The sequence below is a fragment of the Typopeltis vanoorti genome, chromosome 2, assembly GCF_054136105.1.
Source record: "Typopeltis vanoorti isolate ZY-2024b chromosome 2, IOZ_Tvanoo_1.0, whole genome shotgun sequence".
Lineage (NCBI taxonomy): Eukaryota > Metazoa > Arthropoda > Arachnida > Uropygi > Thelyphonidae > Typopeltis > Typopeltis vanoorti.
The window spans coordinates 40,613,920-40,635,777 of record NC_143550.1 but is presented as its reverse complement, the minus strand read 5'-3'; the positions used below and the strand labels follow the sequence as shown (position 1 = coordinate 40,635,777).

General features: G+C 36.0%; 1 protein-coding gene across 3 annotated transcripts in view; it reads left to right on the top strand.

Moving 5' to 3' along the window:
• PIG-B (phosphatidylinositol glycan anchor biosynthesis class B) overlaps nucleotides 1-4,307 on the top strand; it is a 118,531-nt gene extending 114,224 nt beyond the window's left edge. For all 3 annotated transcript variants that reach the window (XM_090411104.1, XM_090411085.1, XM_090411094.1), the window contains one exon: nucleotides 3,938-4,307. In XM_090411104.1, the coding sequence (XP_090267230.1) occupies nucleotides 3,938-4,265 (328 nt within the window). In that variant the 3' untranslated portion in view covers nucleotides 4,266-4,307. The remainder of the gene's footprint in view (nucleotides 1-3,937) is intronic.
• Nucleotides 4,308-21,858: the final 17,551 nt, after the last annotated feature.

The window sequence follows — 21,858 nt, the reverse complement described above, 5'->3', positions numbered from 1 at the left end:
TCCTCTGAACTTCTATACCCTTTCCACTATCCCCCCCCCATCATGTCTTTGGTTTAATTAATTTCCTTCAGTTCATTTCATCAATGTAATAAATACATGGTTTGTAATTTTTACATCTCCCAAAGTCCATAACCTTGCATTTTGGCACATTGTCTCCTTTGCTCACAGTCAGTCTGTTAAAATCATCTGTCATGATAATACCTACATCATGAGGGCTATAGTAATGTTGTCTTGTCTTCTCAAGTTAGTATTCGAATTAAACTTTTCTTCAAGTCAGTGTGCCAAGAAACATTGCAGCAATCTTGTGTAATTAACATGCAAATTAAACTGAAGTGGTTTCAGTGCAGAGTTCTGTGATGTACTGCTGGTCACCTGCAATCTTCTGGATTGTACTCTGCCATATGTCACCCTCTCTCTCTCTCTCTTTGGTATCTTTCTCTTTGTCAGCCATCCTCTTATCCATGTCACCAGCTTTGTATCCATCCTTGCCTGCTATCTCTATATAGAGTAATTTCCATGCAGTATTGCTTCAAATGTCTTTGCCAACTCTAACAACATCGTGGTGTCGTTACAACTCAGCTGTTACTTTATTATAAAAAAAAAAAGAATAAATTACTAAGGCAGAACTTTGTCTGCACACTCCTATCGTATTCTTATTCACTCATTTCTGAATTCTGCTTTTAACCAAACTTTTCCAGTACTTTAACCACTATTCCTAAAATACTGACTGTCTTGGAGTCTCCTTTATGTAATGGAACTATCTTCTCCTGTTTTCATTCCCTTGTGACCTTGCCAAAACTGAAATAAATTAAACAGCTTGGTTACAGGTACTGCCAATTCATTGCATGTTTTTGTAACACATAGGTTAATATTCTATGCAATTGCACAACTTTATTCATATTCATATTTTGTTCTAAGCATTTCACTTCATTGGTCTCTGTCACATCAGCATCTACTTTTGAATATTATATCCTTGCAAAGTGATCACCTAGCAGCAACTCAACTATTTCTTCTACTTCTCACCTTCCAACTGTTAGTATTCATTAATTTATGCCACCATAGTCATTCTGCTTTTTATGCACTATATAGTGAAAGCTTTGCATGATTTCCTTTGACCCTCTCAGGTAATTTCCTCTGATAATCTGATTTTTCCTTTATTATCATAAGTCACCTTTTTCTCATTTTGCTTTGTACTGCTTATGAGCATGCTGATCACTTTTCTCTTTATATTAATCTATACAGCATTTCTTTCTTTTTCAGCTCCAGCTTAATTGTGCTACTCATCCATTTACTTCCCAGTGATTTTTCCTCCTCATCCTGAGTGTTCAGCCTGATACTATCTTCCCCTCCACTCCCCCCCTCCCCAACCATTTCTTATATACTGTTTCAAGCACTCTCCTGAGTTTGTCATAATTACTAGCTCTGTTCTGCATATATTCTTCCTTAATTGAAAATTAAACATGTTTATCAATTTCCCAGATTAAGACTGCATGATCACACCTCAGTCATAGGCAGAGTGAATACCTTTGGTATGAATACATTTTCTGCTACTTTTACCCAGAAACTGCATGTGTAAATTCTATTTCTATCTTACCAAGCACCAAATCACTTTCAGTTTGTATCTTCATAGTTGAAGGTTCCCATAATAATTACACGACTTACACTCCTTATGATAATCTGCTGATGCATGGTGTCCACATTTGAGCACCCACTGACCTATAGCAAAAATCAGCTTTATCCCGTTTGTCTCATTGTCTCACAATAGCTAGCTTCAAACCATCAGTGACAAAAAGTCTTTTCTTTTATTCCTGATGCTTCTGGTATTCGGCTGTTTTAATTGCAAATTGCAGATGAATACCAGAGGCGTCAAGAATCATTTATGGATCACTGGATTCTACAAATACACTTGCTTCTTGTGACAACTATCATTTATACCTCCCCTTTCCCCAATTTGATGTTACTTATAACATATCAGTAATGCATATCATTATCATATCAGTAATAGTGTCCGCACAGTTAGCTTAGTTAGCTATGTGCTTCGCAACCATATGCCTGAGGAAGGAGTGTCCTAGGTTCGATTCCCGTTGGTGACGTGAGGTGCTGAAGGATTTTCCTCAGCCATAGCCAAGTTAACTGGTCTTGGTTGTGGACAGTAGGGTTTTTTCCCCAGTTTATCCTGGTGTTTTTCATCCTGCAAAGCACGCAAACCGGCCTTGAGAACTCAACATTACAGACATAGGATACACCGGGTATAGGGCTGACCACCTTATCCTGTGAATGGTTTGAGGTCTGATGATTAACTAACCCTCAACACTGTAAGGTAAAAAGAGGGGGAAAGGAAGATGAGATGAGATCAGTAATGGCATATCATTAATAATCTAGAAACAGTGCTCTAGAAATTAAAAATGATACTCTCCCCCCCAAGCCACTTTGCCTTCATTTAAGCAAAGTGGTCTCATACTGGATACTGAAAATCATATGCTATCTATGGTTTGAAAAATTTTTGAATCATCTGTCAGATGAGAATAGCCTGTAAAATAAGAAATTCACAGTGTGTTAGATTTGTTTATGGAGTATTAAAACATCACAGTTCATTAACTGAAACATGACATAGCAAGCTTAAAATAATATGTCATATAATTAATATGCTGGATATAAAAAAATAAATAAAATGTAAAAAAAATAATAATAATAAATAGTCAAATAAATCCTTACTCCACCTGTAGTATGATGTAGTATAGGTTACCAACCTTTCATGGATAGGAGTCACATAAACAAAAAAAAAAAAAAAAGAAAAAAAAAAAAGGATAACAGTAAACCCTTATAATAACTTTAAATTAGAGAAGCTTTCGTAATATTAAAAATTATAAACATTTTGATTGATAAAAATATTCCATTATTAGTTACACTTATTTATTGCTATGTGAGTTAGCTATTTTCATATGGAGGTAGCAGGAGTTTTCCTCCCTAAAACTTTTTTGTCATCCTGCGTAACAAGCAAACTGGCTGGAGACAAGCGCATGCAATTAACAAATTATGTACTGGTCTCTCAGAGCTTTAGTTGATTTGGGCATAATTCTTACCAACTATCCAACTTACACTGCCATAATGAATTAAAACATTGCAATTCATTAACTGAAGCATGACATAGCAAGCCTAAAATAATATGCCATATAATTAATATGATGGATGTGAAAAATCAGTATATAAAAAATAAAAAAATAAATAAATTCCTTTAGTTCTTTAATAGAGGTCTATAAACTTTTGAGAGAGCATTATAGGATATCAGTTGATAAAAGTTTTCATTATATGGAAGGTAGGGAGAGGTCAGGAAGGTATCAATCGAAATTAAGTTTGTGTGTTCAGATAAGAAAGAGCTTGATTTGTCTCTCACAGAACTGTAAGTGGAACATTTTGCCTGTTGAAGTAGTGAGTGCATCTAGTGTGAATGAGAGAAGATATAACAGCTGGTGCAGGATGTATGGCCTCCTTCAATGAGCTGAGTCCTTGACTCCCTGGAGGACATTATAGAAGATAATCATTAAGTCATCTTGCATAATGTATTCAGATTTTCTTCACAAAATGAAAATATTCATTAATCTCATATTCATGGGATTTAAATTTATCTCTTTATATTATGATACAGTATGAATTAGAATAAAAACATTTTATAAATTCTGAAGGGATTTGTGAATATGAATGCAAGTTAGGAGTATGAGTTGTATGACATACTTTCTTTTTTAAATGGATTATTTTAAAATGTATCCCTCTCTCCCTTCGGTTATCTTTGTTTTCTCAGGATTATGTAAATAATACAGTGAGAAACAAAGATTTATATGCTTAGTTAGTTAAAATATGAATATATTAAATAACACTAGCATAAATGTTTGACATATTTACATGTATTTTAGTTTAATTTATTTATTTAATTTTCTAGTCATATCCATAAGAAGATCAAAATGGAATTCTTAACTTGCGAACCAAATTTGGGAAATATAGTTGGATATCAGGATGAAGCTGAGATATTTTTTGCTAATCCTATTAGATGGATGAAAGAAACACATGGAGTTAAATATGCTGAACGAAAACAACACATAAAAAATCTGCCTACACATATTATTTTTTTCGACATTCTTCTGAATGACATTTCTGAATTTTTGAATGCTTTTGAATATAGACAGTGTTTTTCAGCATTTCACACACATTTTCCAACTTCTAGGATAGGACAGCACGTTCTTGTATATTGTAAATCATATGTAGTCTGATGTTTGTTAGTGCAAAATAATAATATCAAATTTATTAACAAATGTTTTGTTCACATCTTGCTCATCATCACAAGATTCAGAATTAAATTACAAATATTTTCATATATATAAAATATATATGAAACTAAAATTGCACATTCCTTTAAGGTACCAATGTGTACACATTGGCAATTTGATGATTGATAATGATTCAGGGGGGGGGAGAGAGAGAGCATGTGTGTGTGTGTGTGTGTGCGTGCGTGTGAGTGAGTGACCTACTCCCGTGAGATTGTTATATTGAATGAACATAGAATATAGACAGTGAACATAACAATTTTTGCAATATAACATTAAGCTCCAAGTTATATCAAGACCCTAAAGTTTGCAGAATATGTTATTCAAATTGTGAGAACATCTATTATGGCAATGAAGTAGGGGAACAGTGACATGTAGGAGTAAGAAGATTGCGATTTCCTTGTATATGCTTTTAATTAGGCTGCAAATGGATTAATGCATATCAACTGTTCAGAGACAGTTGGTTAAGATGATTTTTTGTCTCTGGAATATTGGCCTAAAATATGTAAAAAAATAAATAAACTTATCAGAATTAATTTTACAATTGTTGAGGGATTGTCCCTTTTTCAATTTTTTTGAGAAAACCTAAACTGATGAGCCTACGATCTTTATACAAGGGTGCAAAACAGCCTAAAAATAAAATAAAATATCAGAATTAATTTAGTATTTATTAATGATTGCCAATTTTCCCCCCCCTTCAGGAATCTAAACTCATGATAAAATACTTATGTTGAAGCAGAAATGGTTAGAAACATTGCTACTTTGCTTTTTTTTATTTTTGCTTCTCATTTCATCTTCTTTATTTTATTTATTTATGACTTTGTTTTATTCTTTCTTTTATTTCTTTGCTTCTTTACCTCCTCTTTTTTTTTTTTTGCTTTCTTCATTGGTTTTATAGTTCATACTGCGTATTATTATTATATATAACACCTCCAGGGAGTCCAAAGACTCATTGAAGGAGGATACCTACTCTACAACTCTCCATCTCCTCCAATCCACCAGCCACAACTACCTTCATCATCTACACCAATGCCATCTGCTGCCAACCACCACCACTAGTATTTTCACAAACAAACATCCATGCCCATGGCGAGATTCGGACCCGCTGCCTTTTGGCTGGAGAGCTAACCACTCAGCCAACCGTTCCGGCATATATGTCCTGAAATAAGTTATTATTCTGAATCTCCAAGGAATCACAAGACTCATTGCAGGAGGCCCATCTTAGAACAACATAAAGTCTATCATACCACTCCTGAAACACATTCATTATCTGCACATTTGGACCCTATAGGATAATGAATTTCATGCTCCAACCATCTCCCCCCAACAAAAAAATAGCCACTTCTTTTCCTCCTATTCAACTTTCAGGGATGTTTTCTGGTCCTTGTTCTATAATATGAAAAATCTCCCCCCAGTGCCAATCCTGTAAAAAAAAAAAAAAAAAAAAAAAATGTGAACAGTTCAAATATCTCAGTTATGTCATACAGATGTCTTCCTTTGTGTTCTACTCACCAAATAATACAGTTTTCATGCCCTTAGTTTATCCTCATAACTAACATTGTAAAGTCTTGATATCATTTTTGTTATCCACCTCTGTACCCTGTCCAAGGTTAATTTATCCTCTTCAAAATCCCAGTGACCAGATCTGAGCACAGTAATCCAGATGTGGCTTGACCAGGACATTAGACACTGGAATGATCACTTTTTTTTTTATCTCTGTGGTCAGAGTCCTTCATAGTATTACAGCAGTTCTCTGGGTTACCTTCATTACTTTTGCAATATGTTCCCTAGACTTCAAATTTTTATTGATTATCATCCTGAAGATCCTTTGCCTCCACATCTTCTAGTAGACCTGTCAAATAAGCATGCAGCCTCTCATTGGTGGATCCCAGATTTCAAGACCTTACATTTAGTTCCATTAAAAAGACATTCCCAATCATTGCCCATCTGTCGGGCTTATTTAAATCCTCCTGAACCTGAAGCGCTACCACATCAGCATGATTACTAGTTAACCCTTCCACAACATGTGCAATTAACTAAATATCCTTCTACAGTTCAGTGACAGTATCATTGACAAAGGTTAAAAAGCAAAGGTCATAGTACTGATTCCTGTGGAACTCCACTTGTGACCTTTCTTTTCCTTGACACTGCTTACTCATACATAATTCTCTGATACCTATCAGACAGCCAATTTCTAATCCAGTTCATTAACTGTATGTGTTTCAACTTAAATATCAACTTATCGTGTGGCACCCTATCAAACATTTTTGTGAAATTCAAAAATATGACTATATGCCTTTCCCTTATCAATTACTCTGGTCTCTTTGTTATAAAACACAAGCAAATTACTGAAACAAAAGTGCCCCTTAACAAATCCACACTGACATTTAGATAATATTATCCTCATCTGCTCAGTTCTGTATATGATCTCACTAATTTCTCCAAAATGTTAACAACTACACAAGAAGTGCAAAACTAGTCTGTAGTTCCATGCCTAAATTCCACCACCGTTTGCAATTCTATCTTTCCCTCCTTCCTCTTTCCATTCATTGACACTTTCCCAGTAGCTAAAACTTTCATTGAACAGCCAGGTCAATAGAGTTGTAAGTTCCTTCACATCCTCTTTTAAAACATATGGTGAAATCCCATTCACTCCTACTGCCTTCTTGACTTCCAGACTACTTAGTATTTGAAATAGTTTTATTCATGCACTTCTAACCCTTCAATCTTTCTAGGAATAACACCTGCTTTTCCAAGATGGAATATTCCAATAGAGTGATCATTGAACAGCTCCACTATGCCCACAATCATTTCTCCCACTGGCCACATAATGAGACAATTCTTTAAGAGTTTCTTTGGACTGTAGTGCTAATCCCTCATGTTTCATTTTTGTTTTCCTTACTATACTAGTTACTTTGCTGACCAGAGTCTTATATTGCACATGGAACTTTTCTTTGCCTCTTTCTTTTTTTTTTTTTTTTACTTTTTTCTATAACCTCATTTCATGCACAGTTTTTATTTGATGTCATTAGTCATCCACTTTATAAATCTTATCTTTTTCAGTTTTTAACACGATCAGATTTCTCTTCTTGGACTGACCTGTACCTCTGATCTTTCCTGGCACAACCATATTTCAACTATAGCCTTGTTCATCTGTCAAAAAAGTTAGTGTACTTTTTCACATAAGACACTACTCACTTTCACAGCTGCTAACTCTATACAAAGCTGAAATCTTGCCCAGCCATAGAATATTGCTTCCGTATTTGGAATGGTGCACCAAAATCCTCTCTAAGATTGCTTGATTCTATTCAGAAGAAGGCAACCTGGCTAATTAATGATCCCTTTCTCACAAACTCACTTCAATCCCTCTCTCTCTCACAGTTTCTGCCTTGTGCCTCTTCTACAGATACTTTCATGGAGAGTGCTCTGCTGAATTGGCCACTATTATTCCTCCACTCTCTAAAATCATTAAAACAAAAGCCCACCACTAACCAACACTCTTTTACAGTCCATCTTGAAAATCACCGAACCAACTTCACTGTCTCCTCTTTCATTCTGTCCGCTTCTATCCTTTGGAACAGTCTCCCCCACCCAGCTTTCCCCAAAGATTATAACCTTCAGCTGTTCAAGCGAAATGTGAACAGATTCCTCCTTTCTTCTGTTCCTTTTGCCCACACACACAGCACTGATGTACTATAGGTTTTGTGGCCTTTCACATGTGGATGAGATATTAAAAAAAAAAAAAAAAGTTGAGGAATGCAATTTGCTATTACTGTGAATAAATGTCTCTTCACTAGCTCAATGCACTGCTGATATCTCTCCCATGTAATTCTTTCATTCACAGAACTGTTGCTAGCTGATTCATATTATAGTTGTCTACTTATAATTCCACATAAATTCATTTCTCCTTGATTTCTGCATGTCTTTTCAGCCTCTTAGTCAAGACTACATGGTTTTTCTCACTTATTTCTCTTTTTTACTACAGGATGTGGCATAAATAGGAAATGACAAAAATTTGATAAATTTGCAAATATTTCAAAATGGAGTGGATAGTGATATTTTTACTGGAAATAACAAATACTGGTATCAAAATTTAGTTCAACTACACCGTTTTTACTAACATTCAAAGCTAAAAGTTCACTTTTTGCTGTTTAGTACTTTGTGGGTCATCCTCTTTCCTTTATTACAGCTTGGCATAGGTGGGACATTGACAAAATCAATTTCCTATAGATGCAACTGTCAATTCATGATTCCATATCCTTATAATGATTTCTTGGAGCTCCCAGAGTTTCGGCATTGTTCATCTTCTTCTTGTGTATTTCAGTCTCCATTTGGTACCACAAATTCTCAATGGAGTTGAGATCTGGGCTGTTTCCTGGCCACAGTAGTCACTGAATCAAGTGTTCATTGATCTACTTATTAATCTGCATCAAAAATTAAAGCTTATTTAAGTACTAAACTCAATTTGTGCAGTACATTTTAGGATTATAATAGCATCACTTTTTGTTCTATGATAAGGTTCAGAGTCATCCTGAAATATGCAGTTTGTCGTTACAGTTTGACTGTTGACACCAGAGAGTCAGGGTAGAATTTTTCCTTTGATTGTCTTTGAACTGTCTGTCTGCCATCAGCATCCTGCAGGTTAAACTTTTGTTTTTTTTATCAGAAAAAAAAAAAAGATTATTTTTCACTGATCAGGGGCCTATTTGGCATGCACTTTGCACCAATTTAACTGAGCAATCTTTTTTTTTTTTTTTTTTTTTTTTTTTTTTTTTTTTTTTTGAAAGGCTTCTTTTTGGGATGCTGGCTATCAGTCCCTGTCGAATGAGTCTTCTGACACTGACACTTACAGAGCTTGTGACAACTGTTTGTTCTTCCCAATCCTGTTTCAGTTCTCTGGATGACACACTGTGATTTTAGAGGCAGAGCTGCTTTAGAACTTGATCTTGTCATGTCATGGTGTAGATAGTGACTTTCTTCCTGTTTCCTTTTTCATTTCTGCAAATCTGGTTTCCTTCGCTTTTGACAGCAGCTGTATCATAGGAGATTGACTACAGGACACACTTTTAGCTATTTCATGAGAGGAATAGCTTTCTCCATTCAAAGCTTGAATCTCATGCAAGTGTTGACCACACATAGCTATATGCTACAAATAGATAACAAGAGCTAGTTTTTGCATTTTCATACTGAGATCACTATGGCTAGTTATGTGCTGTTAGCGTAATGTGGGAATGATAGATAAATGATGATGAGGATGATAAACCAGTGAAAATGACCATTCACTACTAAAAACTATAATTATGTAAGGTGATGCAGTTTCTATTAACGTAAGTGTAAGACAAGCAAAAAATTGGGGAAGTAAACAGAAAAATTGGGATAAATTAATAAGGTGATATAGAAGTAAACAGCATCATATTAAAAATAAGGGTATTAGAAAGGAATTTGACATTGTTCACATTCAAGAATGTGTTCACATTCAAGTAGAGCTAATCTAAGGTGATATGTTTGCTTAAACAGAATAGGAGAGTAAAGATTAGCAAAACGGGTGTTTGATGTCAAGATGGCAGGAAAAAGATGCAGAGGAAGACTAAGGATATACTAATGTAGTTAAAGATGCTCTAGAAGAAGGAAGTTTAATATCTGATAATATTGGAGTGCTGACAAATGATAGAATAATTTGGAAGAAAAGTGTTAATGGGACATCAGTAAAAATGATAAAAAAAAAAAAAAAACTTAATGTAGTACTGTCATAGTGTAATTTAATCCCTTGAGATTACATATTAGGAAATTGATAGTTATCATATACTATACTACCCACATTGTTTCAACTGTAACACCAACCAAATCAAAAACATGATTAATTAAAATTTGGTTTAAACATCAGTGTGTTCTCTGACCAATTTTCCTGTATATAGGAAAAACAAGTTTCTTGGAGGAAAAAATCTTGCTACCTACGTATATGATTGACTAAGTTACCTTCAGTTGAAAAAAATCTGTATAATGAATTCTTATCATCATTATAAGATTCAAACTCAGGTTTTTCCAATTGATGTATGCATTGTCCCTTATTTTCATATATCTGTCAATTCCATTCATTGTCAGAAAAACTAAAGTTAATCATTACCTGCTATGAACTTACAAATTCTAATACATGACAGGATATAATGTTCCAGTAACCACTCGGATAACTTACTTTAAATATCGTGACCATTTTCCACACATTGCAAGCTGTTATGCAGTTTCTTTATTCAGTATTCTCTTTCATTCATATTGTGATTTAGTTTTAACTTTCCAAATTGCAATATGGATGAAATATATCAAATAATCTAGTCTTCATATCAACATTCACTTTTAATGGACACTTTGCATCCATGTATTTATTAAGGTGCAAACACATCAAGGCTGTTATGGTGGTTAAATAACCATGCCAACAGCAGACCACCATATTCGTTCCTATGTTTTTTAAAAATGCATTCTCTTCTAGTCATGGCAACTTTATCAGCTAACAAAGCTTTACTTATTCATAATTCATACTGCTTATAAGTACTAATAACTGGTGCACCTTTATTGCTAGCATATGCTTTGTTATTACATCCAACTCAGATTTTATGTTAGCATATGCATTAGCCAAAAATATTCACACTTTTCAAGTAAATTGAGACTCACATAAATATGAAATTATTTGTTTCATATAAAATTAATTCTTTATTATAGCCAGTGTCTTTGTTTACAAAATCTATGTCTATTTGGAGTCGCCCGAAATAATAATAATAATAATTTGAAATCCAGATTTTATCTCCTAATTATCATTTCAGAAATGCTAGGATGTTATTTATGTGGTAATCGTTATTTATCAGCAATAATGATGTCCTAATTTGCAGTGTGTTTCTGAAAGTGTGCAACATGATGGAATATTTTTTATTTTAATATCTGAAGTCAAAGGCTAAAGTGGCAGGTCCTTGTCCTATAAATAATTTAAAATAATCACTAATGTATAGGAATGTAAGACATGATAATTAATCAATAACATAATATTTTATCAAATTTTTGCCCTATTATCAAGAGCATCTTCAGTATGACTTTCAACGAATTTAATGTAGCCTGCTTGTCACTCTTCTGCTGCATCCCATAAGGACGATATTCATGACTGTAATCCTGTTGGGGCTGATTTGCTTGTTCTAGGGGGCAAAACCCGGAGTTTCCGGGTGAAAAACTCCCCTACCTCTGTATGAGACCTGCTAACTCACCTTTCGTTGAAAGAGACCAAATAATAGTTCTTCACATCACTGATGGGAATCGAATACAGGTCTTTCCAACCAAAAGGGCTTTGTCTGTATCGACTGTGCTACTGAGGCTCCCATTTGTGATTAGCCACTAAAATTCATCTGACTGAAACCAAAATTTGAGGAAATTACAAATTTTAGTAGAGAGAGCAATAAATAGATAATATAGATATTATCTATAAATAATAGATAAATAAAAAGTAAATAAGAAATTTCATTAAATTCCACAGCTAGGACAGATTTATTAAATACTGAAGCTAAAATTGAGATGGCCTAACAGATTTCAGTCCATGTTATATCCAAAATCAGTACCAAATTTAAGATTTGGGTATAGGTATTATATGGTTATGTATGGACAGACAGAATAGATAGATCAACATAATGAATCTCATTATGTTGGTATATCTTATAAGTAATAATATTATTATTACTTATAAGTAATAATAACCCGCGTCATGCAATCATGGTGTTGCCCAAGAACGGTTGTAGGAACACCATAGTAACTTTACCTTAATGGATTGCTCCTTTCCTTTTACTCACTTGATCGCAAACTTATTGGACAATATGCTGCAGTCCCATTATCTCTTTCAAGAGATGATGGGACTGCAGTAAATTGTCATATTCATTTAGCAGGATCCATTTGGAGCATTTCAGGAACACCGTAGAGTTTATTATTTAATATTTCCAGTGATTTAACACTACTAGAAGGGCTGTTAGGATATACAGTGTACCTAATCTTTGCACAGGTGCACTTTGCAAAATGCACACAGTATATCCTAAAGCCCTTCTAATAGTCTGTTAAATCACTGGAAATATTAAATAATAAACTCTAGGGTGTTCCTGAAATGCTCCAAATGGATCCTGCTAAATGAATATGACAATTTACTGCAGTCCCATCATCTCTTGAAAGAGATAATGGGACTGCAGCATATTGTCCAATAAGTTTGCGATCAAGTGAGTAAAAGGAAAGGAGCAATCCATTAAGGTAAAGTTACTATGGTGTTCCTACAACTGTTCTTGGGCAACACCATGATTGCATGATGCAGGTTATTATTACTTATCTTATTATTAAGATAAGTAATAATAATATTGGTTTTTCAGTTTGCATTCTTCATATTGACGTTTTTTTTTTTGGTATGATAGTGTGGTATTTTGTTAGAATTCTACTGGCTCAGTATTGTCTCCAAGTGCATCGATTGTATTCAACATGGTGGCTGCCATGTTGGTACTACACTTTTAGTACTACACCTAGCCCACCTGACAGATAGACCATCATTTAAAAGACTACATTATCGTAGCATAGGTGATTTTTGTAGCTTGCTATGCATGCAGTGTATGCATCCTGTTGTTTAAAAATGGTAGGCAGAGGGAAGAGCTTGAGACATGAGTCTTCAGCTTGAGATTTAGCAACAGCAGAGATAGTACTTCGGAAATGGGTAGTTTTTAGTTTGTGGATGCTAGTAGTGTGTGGGAGGACGGACAGAATGTTAAAGACACTACTGTGTGTGTGTCTGTGTGTGTGTGGTTTAACCTTGGGCAGTTTAGTGGACAGAGATTGTTTATCTGATATCCATGATTGTGTGTGTGAATGTAAATTGAAAGAATGTGCAGAGAGAGAGAAATAGAACTGCTGATAAAAGATGAAAACAATGAAGACTGAGTTGAAAATTAAGATCTTTGGAGGATAGAGACGATGGTGAGAGAAGGGGAGAAACGGAACGAGAGGAAATTGTAGAAAGAGTTGAAGCAAGGGTTAGAGATAGTGAGGAGAAACAAGAAAGAGAGAGAGATTGGAAACTGTAAGATTCAGGGATGCCAGTGAGAAGAGGATGAATTAATCTGTTTGTCCTGCCATGTATGGAAATTTGGGGTGTGCAGAATAGAGTGCCAGAAGAGTACTTCCCTGGGAGAAGAGAATGATAGAAAGTGTGGAGGAGATGATAGTAATGGTCATGGCAAATCACCTGAGAGGTATTGTGAGATTTGAGGGTGATGTTAGAAATCGTGCTGCAGAAATGTGTCTGAGGAAAGCTAGTGTATTGCCCTGGTATGATAATTCAGAGTGGAGGAGAAGAGCAGGGATGAAAAATGAGATGATAGTGAGAATGTGGATGCATGGAGTACGTTTGAGGATAGAAGGGAGCTGTAAGTAAGAGATGACATTTGAATGCAGGCATTTGAGAGAGTTGTTTTCCAGGCAAGTGAGTGTGTTGGGACAGGAAAACTAGAATTGTACAGGTGGCATGTCGCAGGCATAGCTTCATTTGGCGATAGTAGTGGCTTGACAAATGAGCGGTTGTATATTATATTACAAAGCCAGTTGTAGTATGAGGAGAATAATAATAGCTATAAGAATACTGGCAGTACACTGATTATTCTGTATACAAATGCCAAGAGCATTAGAAATAAAGGGAATGAGTCTGCAGCATTGATTGACTTAGTCTCTCCAAAGGTTATTGGTATTAGTGAAAGTTGGTAACAGGGATAGAAATCGAAGGGTATATCACTACCATCACGCTTACCTTTCCTATCCTGCTGAACTATAGCATAGCTCAGCAGGATAGAGAAGGTAAGCGTGATGATGGTGGTGATAAGACGAATTGTGCCCTCCCTGGATGGAGTCAGTGGGATAACACTAATGGCTTTGAGAGTATATGATGGGAGAGAGATGTTTATACTACAAGATATTTAGTGGGGATGTTGCTACAGACCAGGGAATCTAACTGTTGATGATCAGGAAATGTTTAGGCAATTTACTTTGCCAAGTGCAAAGTGAGTGAACATTATGGGGAGACTTCAACTATAGCGATGTAAACTGGAAAAAGAAGATAGCATGCAGCAATAAGGGAACTGAATTTTTGAATTTCTTGAGGGACAACTGTGATAGGCAGCATGTATTGGAGTGAACATGAGGATCAAGCATAGCATCAGAGGATCTGATTGTGACTGTGATGACATACTTTCCCCTATTGGGGAGAGTGACCATGTAGTTCTGACTTGGAGGATGAATAGGCATGTATGGAGGTATGAAAACAAAGAATTTATGTGAAATTATAAGACGGGCAACTGACATATAAACATGCTTGCAGCAGTGCAATGGATGAAAGAATTTGAAGAGGGTCATTAGTGCAAGGGTAGTACTTAAGGAAAAGCTGTTGACAGCAATGCCGATTATATACTTCAAGTGAAGAAGATAATACAATTTATAGTAAAATGTATAACAAAATAAATAAAAGGGGAATTGCAGAAGAAAAAGAAATTATGGAAGGTATATAAAGAGAGAGGTGGAGCACAGGTGCATGAGGAATATAAAGCTTAGGCTAGGAAAGTAACTAGCATTGTAAGGAGAGAAAAATGAGAATATGAGAGGAGACTGGCACTGCAGTCTCCTTGGAGAATCCCAAGGAGTTTTTTCACTATATGGTGAGTAGGAGGAAAAATGATAGTGGACGGATTACCTTGCTGGGTAGAGATGGAAATCGGGTGACCAACAGATGACATAGGCTGTTGAATGATCACTTTATTAGTGTTCCATCCCAGTACTACAGGTTTTATTCTGAGAAGTATAATGCTGGTGTAGTGTTAGAAGTGAATGAAGAGGATGCATTCCAAATACTGAGTACGCTAAATGTCAATGAGGCAAGGGATAGATGGGATTTCACATTTAAAGGGAACTGTGCTATGGAACGGACTGTACCACTACTTGGCTGTTTAATCAAGTCTTGCAAATGGGTGGGTTCCTGGAAAGTGCAAGGAGGGCAAGATAACATGCATAAGGGTGGCGAAAGAATGGAGCCTGTTTGTAAAGCCTGTTTGTATTTCTGTAGTTAAGATTATGGAGAAATTAGTAAGAACTCGTATAGAGTATTGCCAGGTGAGGGTAATATTATCTTTAACAGATCCATGCAGGCCAGCATGGATTTGTTAAAGGGCACCCTTGTTTTAGTAATCTGGTTACCTTTTACAATAGAGTAAGAGCAGTGGATGAGGGTAAGGCATACACTGTGATTTTCTTGGATTTTTCCAAGGCATTTGACAAGGTCCCACATGACATGTTGATTTTTAAATTACATCATATGGGTTAGGATCGGTGGCGGCCAGTGAAAATTCAAAGTGGGGGGTGCTGCATATACAAAAAAAAAAAAACTTTTTTCCTAATCAGTAACGAATTTATTGATAAATAAATTTACATATTAAAAATTGCTTTATTAAAAATATTTCATCCTCACCACGAACAAACACCAATAACAAAAGTTTCGTATCAATAGCAATGACAAGCGCAAACGAATATCGGCGTTAGATTGCAGTGCATTTTTTAACGATGATTGAAAAAATATAATTCTTTTCATATTTTCAACAGTAATACTTGTCATAATTCAGCCTTGTATCTATAATAAATAAATAATTATATGTTATTTTAACAAAATAAGATTTACAAAAAATAGTTCACCACGAACAAGCACCAATAATAAATGTTTCATATCTCACAGAAATAATGCTCGCAAACATACTAAGATGCGCTGCCCAAACGGCAGTGTCAGAATGACGTAACGTGCAATGACAAGCGCAAACGAATATCGGCGTATCGCTGTACATTTGTTTCGGGTAACGATAATTGAAAAAATATATAATTCTTTTCAAGGAGCCTGTCTAGCTCAGAAGTGGCGTTTGCACTCTACAGCGCTTGACCGCACTACGAAAGGTGTTCGAATCTAGTCGCCAACTAGAGGAACTAAACTAGAGCTTTCTAAGCCTTTTCTCGACCGGTTCCAGAGTTAATCGATCTCTGGCACGGGCTAGCAGGTTTTTCCTCCCGGAAACTCGGGTTTTTCTTCCCGTAAACTCAAGAAAATCGGCCGTCGAACCCACACTATTTTCAGACATTAAATATATTGTGTTAGGGTTAGGGACCACCAGATGGTGGCACTTGCAAGCCGCCGCCTTCAGTGCGTTCCAATTAATTAGTGATAGCCATGGACCACCTGTCTCTGATTGGCTACCAGTGGAAATTGAACTGCCCACTCAGTCTCCAAAAGACTGAGTGGATAGGGCAATAAAACGGCCTCACCTACTCCCTATTCAGGAACAAAAAGGCGTTAGCTGATTTTTTTTTTTTAAATTCTTTTCATATTTTCAACAGTGACACTCGTCATAATTCAGCCTTTTATCTATTATAAATAAGTAATTAAACGTTTCATATCTCACAGAAATAATGCGCTCAAGCATACTGAGATACACTGCCCAAACAGCAGTGTGTGCAATTACAAGAGCAAACGAATATCGGCGTTAGATCGCAGTGCATTTGTTTCGTAATCTAAAGCGTTTATCGAACAATTCCAATTAACTATTCAATGAATGTCAAAACATAAGCTGTAACCTTTAACGTGTTGTATTGCATTTATATAATGTTCTAAGCATTGCTATTATTTATAAACACAGACAAAATTTAATTTTTTCATTTTTTCCTTGGGGGTACTGCAGTGTTGCAGTGCTTATGTACGGGCCGCCACTAGTTAGGATTTCAGGTTAGTGAATTGGATTGGTGATTGACTCTCTGATATCAGAGATTTATATATGGGGAAGCAGTATCAGGGAGTAGGAATGTTACAGGTGGAGTTCCACAGGGTTCAGTCTTGGGACCATTATTGTTCAATCTTTATGTCAATGAAATTGTCTCGGACTACAGGGAGATGTTCAGTTGTTTGCAGATGATGTGATGTTTTGAGGGTTATTAGTAATATTTCTGATGTTTTGTCTCTTCGAGAGGATTTAACTAGTCTTGAAAGGTGGATAAACGAATGAGAAAATCCGTTTAATGCAATTAAACTGTTCTTGGGGTGATGGTCGATAGAGATTTGAAATTCTGAGGACATATTGCAAGCGTTGGCAAAATAGATCGGAGGATTACTTTGATGCCGAAGAACACATTGACAAGTAAAGACAGGGAAATTATTATCCCTCTTTATAAGGCTATAATTCAGCCACATGTTGACTACTGTGCAGAGACTTGGTCACCTGCGTTTCTTGGAGATCGGTAGGTGGTGAAGAGGATTCAGAGACAATTGATGAAGCTGGTGACAGGTCTGTCGAATGTTCTATAAGGATAGACTGACTGTTTGTGGGTTGCAGAGTTTAACTGACAGGTGGAGGAGAGGGAATATACTAGAAATTTATAGGTTACTAAAAGGATTCTATAAGATTGACACAAAATATATATTTTTTTTTCAATACATGGGGAGTAGAGGGAAAACAAGGAGTCTTGCTTAGAAGTTTTCTAAGAGTGTGATTAGTAAGGATGTTCAGACTAGGTTCTTTACTTAGCTGCGAATGAGTGGAGTGGATTGCCAGAGGTGGCTGTGACAATCCCAACAGTGAATAAGTTTTAAAGAGAATGTATGATAAATATTGTGTTGAGGGATAGAGTGAGTCTCCTCTATGAGTCCTGACTCTATGGAATACCAGTATAAACAATAATAATAGAATCATTTCAGAGTATTGAAGCAACGTTGTGGAGAACATTGACCACGAGAGATAAAAGTGTACTGGTTCCATTGTATAAAGCTTTGATAAGGCCACATTTGGATTTCTCTGCTCATATCTAGTCACTGGGATTTGAAGAGATGAAGTAACCTTGGGGAGGATGCAGAGACGGATAACAAAAAATGATATCAGGACTGTACAACATTAATTATGAGGATATGCTGAAGGCATGCAGACTGCAGAGTTTGGTGGATAGAAGGCAAATGGGGTATATGGTCGAGGCATTTAAGCTGTTGAAGGGTTATTATCATCATGCTAACACTGAGGAGGTTTTTCATATGGTAGAACGAGGGAAAGGAGCAAGGAAAAGAGGTCATCCTTGGAAGTGGCAAAAGAAGGCAGAGAGTAGAAGGGTAAGAAGTACTATTTTATTTTGCATGGAGAGTGGTAGGAGCATGGGGAGCATTGCCTGAGAGGGTGGTGAATGTGCAGACTGTGGATGAATTTAAGGAGTGGTATAATAAACTTTGCCTTAATTAGTTTCGCCTCCCAACATAAGTCTCGTGACTCCATGGAAGACAGGAAAAAAAATAATATAGCATATTTCTCTATTGCAAGTTTCTTGAAGTATGTATTAAATGGTCGTGAATGCCATCTATCATACTACAATGCTCTGCATAATTGTAAGCATACCTGAACATTCTGGCAAGCCACACTATTCAGTCCTTGTGTTTCACCCTAGAAACCAGAATTTTTAGGTTTGTTCAGAAAAGGGCAATTATTTGGCTAAGTGATCATCTCACGCGAAATCACTCTGGTTTTCAATAGGTCGACCATAGATTTGACTACATATGAATGATCACCACTCATCTGTAGTCAAACTTCATCAAACTAGCTTTTTTTTTACTAATTTTTCTTTCATCATCATCTGTTATTTGGAACATCTTCCCTTTTGCAATATTTCCATAAAATTGCGAATCAGTTATTGAAGAACAAAATTAGATTTCTTTTGTTCCTAACGTCTAATTAGATTTCTTTTGTTCCTAACGTCTAATTAGATTTCTTTTGTTCCTAACGTTCCAACACATACATTACGTATACACAGTATACGTAATGTATCTTTTGTAATAGTTTGCATAAGGATTGTTGACAAATGGTTACACTTCTGTCTGACTAGCATTATAGTTCTAGTAGGCATTTGGTTTTATGGATTTCAAAACGTGGTGTGCCTTTTACAAAACACAGTGACATTTTGGAGTCTATAAAGATATTTATAGGCTCCAAAATGCCAGCATGTTTTGTTTCTTAAAACCTAAATGTATTCTTTCATCTAGTTGTCTTATAAATAAGACAAGATTAAGTATATGGTAAGATTAAGAAATATGCCAAATTTGTTCCATTATAGAATGACTTTAGGCATTCTACAATAGAATTTTGTTTCCATAACATTCAGTAGAAAAAAGAAACTGTTTCAGGAGAACTAATGTGAAATTTTCTCACCTTAAAACATATTTTGAGGTGGCAAGTTATTTTGTTACAAAACATGAATATCATTTGTCATTCACTGTCCCATGTGAATAGTGAATAACATGTTGTAATGCAAGAATATAGCTTGCAACATATGTTATTCCAAGATCCTGTTTTTGAGAACTCTTTAACAGTAAGTGGTTTAATGACAGTATCCATAAATATGCACTACATGTAGTTGAAGAGAAACAGTAGCACTGTTAGTCACTCAAACTTATTGGAAGCTTGAAATGGCCAACACCATTGTTTAACCATCAGACCAAAACTCGTCATTCTAGTGAGCAATATGAGTGATGTTTTCGTGGAGATATCTGATTTAACATTCCTTCATTTAGAAGGTATACGAGTAAAACTGTTATTTCACAGATCAACTCTAAGATAAAATACTGGACCTCTCCTCACTGCACGGGTCCAGTACCCTAGCATCCAAGAAATAATATTTTTGCTTTTTCTCAAAACATTACTTAACCTTTGTACTGCTATTAACTCTGAATAAATCAACACATACAGGCCAGTGAATTAAGTATTTTTATTTAATACCGTGTTAGACCTCCTTTAGCCTTAACTGCTGCACATATGCGGTTTGGCATACATTCAACAAGGTGTTGAATTGCATCTACGTCTGCAACAGGCGTTCACCAGACAGTCCTTTAATTGGTATAGATTTGACGGAAGAAAACTTTGCTCCCGAATCTGTTTTTCTAACATCTCTTATACATTCTCAATGAGATTCAAATCCGGGCTTTGTGGTGGCCAGGAACGATGGTGGAAGTCGCTCTCATGCTCGCTGAACCATTGTTGAACAGTTCTTAGGCGATGGACAGTAGCATTGTCGTCCATGAAACAACCGTCACCTGCTGGATAAAAAGTCAACATTGCAGGATTAACTTGACTGGCAGGAATGTTCAGATGTTCCTTGGAGGACATCTGCCATTTTTATTATATCAGGGGACCGTTCCGTACCAACAGAGAACATGTCCCACACCACACCACCTCCGGAACCTTGAATTGTGTTTGCAAGGCAAGCTGGGTTCATTGCTTCATGGGGATTCCGCCAAGCTCTCTGTCTACTGTCGGTGGAGAACAGGATGTTGATGTATCACAAACAGGATGTGAAAGGTATATTATGAGAGACAATGCCTAGGTATTTTTAGCATGGCAAAATTTAGAAGGTATATGCTTATACCTTATAAGGTATAATTCTGACTGAGAAATGTCGGGGCCATCGTCATGCAAATAGGTATGGCAAAGTTTATAGCCGAAGTATTCTATATAGGAATCCAGAGTATCCATACTAAGAAAAAAATGTTTCCGGCTGTCAACTTGTAATTAATTAGCGTATGATGATACATCTGCCGTGAGTCCCATAGGGATAGTACGACACCCTCTTATGAGACCAACATGAAACAATTGGTTGTAAAGTATTTTTTGTCTGTCAATTGTGTGTGTTCTCCTAGCCGGTTTGTCTGTTCTGAGGGACGGAAAACTCGAGTTTCGTGGAGAAAAAACCCTCTACTTCCGTATGAAATCGGTTAACTCACCTTTATTGAAAGAGACCAGATAAAGGTTCTTCGCATAATGGACGGGATTCGAACCCAGGTCTTTCTGACTAAAGGGCTTCGTCTATACCGACTGAGCTATGGAAGCTAACTTGTTGAAGAAAATGCTTCTTGTAACAGTTGTTATTTGCAATTATGGCCAAAATAACTATGAGGACTGTATTATGTTCGTTTATTGTGTGTGTTCTTCTGGCCGGTATTTCTGTTTTCTGGAGAAAAAAAAAACTCGAAGTTTTCTGGAGGAAACACTGCTACTTCCTACAAATACAGATTTTAATATTGACTCTTAACTAATATCAAAAGATGTATGCAACAAATCAGAATTATTGCTACTCCACAATGATAACAGAATCAGAGTTTGTTATTCAGTACACATGATTTTGGATGCTCATCCCTTCAGACTGGTGGGGAATCTATTATGATCCTGAAACCACTCACACTCACTCAATGTAATGTGCGGTATCTATTGAACACAAATATACAGTTCCTTTCAAGCATATTTCCGAATGCAATCCGACCATATATAATCTATAGTGCCAATACTTTATAACCCAGTTGATGGAGTTTTCCAAGGTAATGATAGCATTATCCATTGAGGCATTAAAAAATGTTTCAAGAAGAATTTGGGACAACATGGCAACATAATCACTTGGCCAGCCTAGTTGGTCAAGTGGTTCGAGTATCCGCTCT